The sequence below is a fragment of the Morus notabilis genome, unplaced genomic scaffold (assembly GCF_000414095.1).
Source record: "Morus notabilis unplaced genomic scaffold, ASM41409v2 Scaffold70, whole genome shotgun sequence".
In the NCBI taxonomy this organism is placed as follows: domain Eukaryota; kingdom Viridiplantae; phylum Streptophyta; class Magnoliopsida; order Rosales; family Moraceae; genus Morus; species Morus notabilis.
The window spans coordinates 295724-303060 of record NW_010365594.1 but is presented as its reverse complement, the minus strand read 5'-3'; the positions used below and the strand labels follow the sequence as shown (position 1 = coordinate 303060).

General features: G+C 33.7%; 1 protein-coding gene across 1 annotated transcript in view; it reads left to right on the top strand.

The window, feature by feature from the left end:
- Positions 1–3180: 3180 nt before the first annotated feature.
- The window catches only part of LOC21398354, an 8317-nt gene continuing 4160 nt past the window's right edge, over positions 3181–7337 (top strand). The window contains exons 1-3 of the mRNA XM_024172394.1: positions 3181–3326; positions 3761–5113; positions 6079–7337. Of these exons, the coding sequence (XP_024028162.1) occupies positions 3267–3326; positions 3761–5113; positions 6079–7337 (2672 nt within the window). The 5' untranslated portion in view covers positions 3181–3266. The remainder of the gene's footprint in view (positions 3327–3760; positions 5114–6078) is intronic.

The window sequence follows — 7337 nt, the reverse complement described above, 5'->3', positions numbered from 1 at the left end:
TCTCAGAATCCGTACCGAGTAAATCAAAAGACACGAATCCATAAATAGGAGTCTGTTAAGAACTCAGAATTAAGATCATCCTATATATGACCATCGGTAGACTCAATTAGAATTTATATACTTAACGGAATTACTAGAAATTCATATTGTGTCTGTGTCCTTGTTCCACATAATCTCATTATACGAAATACACTCATTCAATATCTCGCCATATTAATAGTGCGGATAACACCGTTCCATTCTAAATGGGAATGACATGTATTAATAATGTTTTAATTAAAGATTCCAAACTTTAATTAAATTCATTATGAACATTACTTTTTGATTATTATCCTTAAACATTATCCTCTCGTATATAACACTTATATACAATGTTTAAGGTTACATAAATAATCATGGAATTTTCATTGATATTCATAAAATATTCATAAATATATGCACATAAAATGATGAATAAACTCTTTTATTAAATAAATAATAAATATCCTATTACATCTTATGCTCTAGGACACCATTCTCAACACTTTTAATACCTTGTGTTTTTGATAATTTTGAATTGATATCCTGACTTTTTAATAAGTTATTTTTTAGTAACTAGAGACCCTTTTTGAGACATAAATGCCGTGTTTAGAATTTTTCTTATTTTTGTTTTTCACGTTTTTTTTGAGAAAAAATGGAAATAAAATTAAAACGGCGTTTGATATAATTAAAGATAAAAAAGCGGAAATGAAAACGATTTTTTGGTTTAGTGTAAAATGAGAGAGAAATGAAAAGTCATTTTTCATTTTTTATTTTTGTTTTCTCCTATTTCGAGCAGAGAGAGAAAAATACATTAATGAGTTTTTTTATACTGAAAATAATCTCTTGATAAAACTAACAAACGCATTTTTAAAATGATTTCTATCTTAAATTGAAAACGTTTTTATTTTCATTTTCATATAAAAATAAAGTCATTTTAAAACGAGTTTCAAACACACTCAAAATATCAAATATTCCCTTATATTTAATTTACTCATAATTTATTTTTCACAAAATTATTAAAAATATATATTTTTAAAAATACTAAGAGTAAGAAGGTATATCTGATTCCAAATCCAATTCAAGGTAACTTCTTAACAAATTCAAATCCAGGTGAAAAAAATTTAAGCCATATTCTTTTTAAAACTCAAGTGACAAATATCTCTTTTTAAAATATTTTTCTTATAAAAATTTAAATTTAATTTTTTTTTACTATAACATTTAAGTTTTAATTTGAGTTGGGGAACAAATATAGCCTTAGCCATGGTCAGTAACTAAGAGGATAATCCCAAAATTCAAGGGTCCCCCGCTCGTCCTTTGCCTCCTTCATACCCTTCTCCGTCTCTGACTAAATCCTCATCGTCTTCCTACACTCTCAACAACAAAATCCTCCTCCAATTTTGGAGCTTCCCTTCGCCTCCGAGATGGAGGAGGTGCAGTGCAGCGAGTGGGTTTGAAAAGGAAGGGGAAGTTTTTAGATTTCTTGGTTTTAGAAGGGCTGAAATTTTTATGGGTTTGGAAAAGGACCGTGAATTTTGGTTTGTTTCAAAAGAGGAAAAGGAAGGAAGAGTGGGAGAGATTTGTTTTTTAGATTTTCTTTTTATTTTTTAAAATATGTTAAAAATTTTGGTTTCTAATTAATTAAGTACAAGGGTAAATTTACGTCTTAAAAAAGAGTTTCAGGTACTATTACGATTTATCAAAAGGTAATTCTATACGCACATATTTTTTACTCTCCATGTTCATTTTTAATTAATTTTTTTTAATTACAATAGAACTCTTAAATAAAATGATATAAATAGACAATAGACTTAATTATATAATTAAATTTTATTATAAAAGGAAAACCGGCGATAGAAAGGTTTTTTTTCTCTTTACACACCTCACATATTATATTGGTAAATTATAAATTATTCTTATATCTAAAATTCATAACAAAACCTTAATTTCTACTATTCAATCACTCTTCTAAAAATTTATATAGAGATATGTTAAATTGTCTTTGATATTTTTTGTAAGAAGATTTTTTTTAATTTGTGTTTTTCTTTTGTTTTTCACCTGGAGTTGCACATGCATGCTTTTTAGTTTTCTTATTGATTTGGGAGGATTTTCCAGATACATCAATCAGGATCCAATAATATGTCTAAGACTTATCTAGATGCCTTTCCATGTTACAAAACAAAAAGATAGTAAATTTAATTAAGAAAAAACAAAAGATAGTAAATTAAAACAAGAGATGTAAACAAAAGATAATATTAAAGTAAGTGTGGTGAGTAAAGAAGTGAGTATGAAGAGGAAAAATAAGATGTAAATAAAATCATTTTCAATCATTTTATGAAAATAATTTGAGATAATTTTAGAATAATAAGGGTGTGTAAAAAGAAAATTTAATCATTTAAAAATTTTATAGGGTGTGGAGAGTAAAAAAAAAAAAAAAGTATAAAACCACTATTCATCAAGACGCGCCTAGGATACTACTTTAAAATTATAAAAAAACACAAAATATTAAAAACGATCTCTCTTTTTTTAAAAGAAAAAAAACCATATCATTGTCGGTGGGTCCATTGCCGCTCCGTTTGTTTGAACCAAATCCGACCCATGTTAAAACAAAAACTTCATGGGACAAACATGTAATTATGTAAAAACACAAGGCCAAATTTGTAAAAGCATAACATCTCCTTTACCAACTTCTTCTTCTTTACTCGCAAACAAAACAAATGTTGACAAATTCACACTTCACTACTCTTCCCTCCTTTCCTTTCATTTCTTCCCGAAAATAATAACAACAAACAATAATTCCCAAAAAAAAAAAAAACCCTAGAAAAATCTTATTATTATTTTTTTTTAATTCATCGTCGAATTTGATTCGTAACACGAAACTTCACATCATACGATCCTCAATTCTGTTGGGAATTTGGTTTGCTCGAAGTTATTTTTCAGCTTTGAGCTGTCAATTTTCCCTGTATATATATATATATATATATATATATATATAAATATACATAGCCACTTTCTCGGAGTTTGTTTCTTATTTTTTATATTTATTTATCCAATTTATTGGAAATTTACCAATATTCCTATGCGTCTGAATAGGAAATTCGGGATTTTGTTGGGCAAGTTGAATAATATTGTTTTTTGGGAGCTTTTGATAAAAAAGATAATTTTTTTTCCTTTAATGGTTGGAATTAAAGTTATGTGAAATTTCTGGGTTTGGAGAAGGATGATTTTGGTTTGATCAAGTTTTGGGGATGGAGAACAGTGGAGAAGCAGTGGATGATCAAGGCTCTGGATGGTTCGAAGTGAAAAAGGTGTAATTTTATTCATCGACTAATTTTTGTTCCTTAAATCAAGCAAATATATGATTTTTTTTTTTTTTTTTTTTTGGGAATAATCTTTCTAAAGAGATTCTGAATTGTGGCGTTTTTCTCTTGAAAATGAGATGCTTTGATTTTAGGCTTACATGGGTGGACTGTATTTTCCCTTTATTTTAGTTATATCTAACAAAAAGTCTCAATTTTGATTAATATCAATCTTGATTTTTGTAGGAAATGAATCGGCTAAAACTTGATATATCATGAAAATGGTGCATTGATTTTAAGTTGTTATTTTGATGTATAGTAGAATGGGAGAATAATAGTTCTCTAACATGGAAGTAATTGTATTGCAGCTTATACTTTTCTAATAGGTGATATACGGAACTAATTATCCATGATATTGTTTCATTCTTTTTCCTTTTTGATAGAAACATAGAAATAGCTCGAAGTTCTCCCTACAGAGTTGGGTTGGAGGATTTTCAGGAAGAAATGCTTCCAGCACTTTTTGTGGTCAGTCCTCATTAAGTGAAAACAATGGAAATTCCCACGGCAAGCGTAGATACCAGCATCCGAAAGGAGGGGAGAATTACGCTGTTCATAGTCAGAGAAGCATTACGAATTCCGCTACCACCATGTCAAATGAAGGCAAGCTAAATGTGCGATTTTTTGATGATCGTGTTGTTAAGCAAAACCCTGAATGTCTGAAGCCATCCCCTCCGGATGTAGCAAACTTAAGTGAGGGAAATAAATTGGTTGAGAAAGTTCCTCAAAAAGAGGAGGCTGATGTGGTTCACAATAGTAATAGAAGTCGGTTAGAGGATAATGGAGTGCAGCATCCTGAAAGTGCTATTGGAGCTGGAATTAAGTTCGGTGCTATCGAAGAGGATAATTTGATTGTTTGTAGGGATAGTGAAAAGGATAGGAATTTGGTTTCTTGTGCATTGTCATGTACAAGTTCTCAAGAAAACAAATCAGGGGCTGCATCTGCACCTGTGCCTGCGCCTGGAATTCCTGTTTCTGATCAGATGCATCCACTATCTCCTAAGGACCAACAATTTGAAGATAACCATAAATCTGATGAAAATGTCGAAATATCGATTGCCAGTGAAAAATCGACTGATTGGGGCATTGATGTTTCAAATTGCAATGATATCCAAATTGAACAAGTCAAATCAGTAATTAATGATTGTGTAACTGCTACTAGTTCATCTAGTGTGGAGACTGAGATAGTGGTGAAAGTTCAGGATCCTATAGTTACAACTGAGGTTGGCAATCGAGAAATTCTTGAAGCATCGAAGACAGAAGGGGATTCAGGAAAACCAGTTCTTATTGACAGCAATCCTGAGTCAGTCCAGGCTGGCAATAGTGGAGCTAATATTTCCGAAGAACAACCTACCCCCATGGCGTCGATGGGAGAGAATGTGGTTCTACACGGTGATACCATACAGGGTAATATGTCAAACGCTCAGAACGTGAATAGCCTAGGAGAATGTGACACGGTTGAAAGCAAGGAGCGGTTTAGGCAGCGTCTTTGGTGCTTTTTGTTTGAGAATCTTAATAGGGCTGTGGATGAGCTTTATCTTCTCTGTGAACTAGAATGTGATATGGAGCAGATGAAAGAGGCCATTATTGTTCTCGAAGAGGCTGCATTTGATTTTAAAGATCTAACAATTAGAGTGGAAGAGTTTGAAAGCTTGAAAAGGTTGTCTTCTCAGTTCAATAGTGGGGCGCCAATCAATCTGAAGAGTGACCATCGCAGGCCACATGCTTTGTCATGGGAGGTAATCATGCTAACATATTTTCCTTTTTCCAGTTTGACAAATTAGACTCAAATGTTAAATTGATGCATATAGTTTATGGAATCAAAGTCTATAGACAAGAATGGTGGAGCTTGCGCTGTTATGTTAGAAGTTCCTTATACTTTTATTTCTGAATTCTTAGGGATGCTTACATAGCATAATACATTATAGTTGCCCATTATAATTTTGACTTGGCCTTTTCCCTTGGTTTTGATTTTATTAGTTTTATTACTAAGTTGCAAGGAATATGTTTGCTTATTTTTCCCCCTATCCCGTGAAATCAATAACTTGCTAAAACAAGTTTGAGGTTATATAGAGAAAATTTATGATTTTGTATCTTGTTCGAACCATTCAATCTTAATGTGCTTAGTCTATGAATGTCTTTTCTTGGCTCCTTTTTAAGATGATTGAATCTTCATATGAAAATTACTAATTAGTTTGCAACATGAAACTTCACGCCACTAAAGTTCTAATATTATGTAATGGTTTGAGCATGTGCTAGCTTGCATTTAATCTATTGCATCACATATTAGATTTTGGAGTGAAGACGTTAACACTTTCTTCATTTTCCTGCATCTCTAATATAAACAACATTAGTCAATTGTTAGTTTACCAATCCATCCCAAAAGCTTAAGCTGTTAGGAGGTGGGCCAACAATAGTTTTATACTTTAACACTCCCCCTCACGTGTGGGCTGGACAATGGGCAATCGTGTGGGTAAATTAATTGGAAGCCCAACACGGGAATATTTAAGCCCGAGATATATTAAAGACCCAACACATGATGGCAATTTTAAATGGGGATAAAGAGTGTAATTACGGGGGTTTGAACTCAGGACCTCCCGCTCTGATACCATGTTAGTTTACCAAGCCATCCCGAAAGCTTAAGCTATTAGGAGGTGGGCCAACAATAGTTTTATACTTTAACATCAATTAATATTATTTGCAGGTCCGGAGAATGACAACATCAGCACACAAAGCAGAGATACTTTCTTCATCTCTTGAAACCTTTAAGAAAATTCAGCGAGAAAGAGCTGCCATACGTCATAATAATGATGCAAAAATCTTTCTCAAATCTGGTGATAGTCTTAAGAAGGTGTTAGTAAGTGATGAAACATCCAATGGACAAGGTTTGATAGGGGAACTGAGTAGTGAACAGCAGAATGCTAAGTTAGTTGGTTCCAGCAAATTAAACGCTGTGCAGAATGGTGATGTCTCTCCACGGGTTCCATCCTCAAACGTTATTACATCTAAGTTACCTCCTAGGGACAATGCTGCCGTTGGAAAGAGTAGGAGAGAACAACCTGGATCTGAAGCAGAGAAGCTTCTTCTGAAGAAAGCTAAGACGTTGGCCGGAGTTGTTTCTGAGAAAAATTTTAAGGTGACAGATCATTATAAGAGACAAATCCCTCAGTCTGAACAAGATAAGGAAAAGGAAAAGAGAAATTCAGCTCCTTGGAAATCCATGGATGCATGGAAAGAGAAGAGGAACTGGGAGGACATACTTGCATCTCCTTTTCGAGTCTCTTCCCGTGTTTCGCATTCGCCAGGCATGAGCAGGAAAAGTGCTGAGCGTGCACGTATGTTGCATGATAAGCTAATGTCTCCTGAAAAGAAGAAGAAAAATGCTATGGATTTGAAGAGGGAGGCAGCAGAAAAGCATGCAAGGGCTATGAGAATCAGAGGTGAGCTGGAGAACGAGAGAGTTCAAAAGCTTCAGAGAACCTCGGAAAAGTTAAATCGAGTCAGTGAATGGCAGGCTGTTCGAAACATGAAGTTACGAGAGGGAATGTACGCTCGACAACAACGCAGTGAGTCTCGGCACGAAGCTTTTCTTGCTCAAGTTGTGAAGAGAGCTGGTGATGAGAGCAGTAAAGTTAATGAGGTTCGTTTCATTACCTCCTTAAATGAGGAGAATAAGAAGCTTATGTTGAGACAAAAGCTTCATGATTCAGAGTTGAGGAGAGCTGAGAAACTTCAGGTAATGAAATCTAAACAAAAAGAAGACATGGCAAGAGAAGAAGCTGTATTAGAACGGAGGAAACTCATTGAAGCTGAAAAGTTGCAGCGTCTTGCTGAGACACAGAGGAGAAAGGAAGAGGCTCTAGTTAGGAGGGAAGAAGAACGAAAAGCATCAAGTGCAGCACGTGAGGCAAGGGCTTTGGAACAACTTCGTAGAAAGGAGGAAAGAGCGAAAGCTCAGCAGGA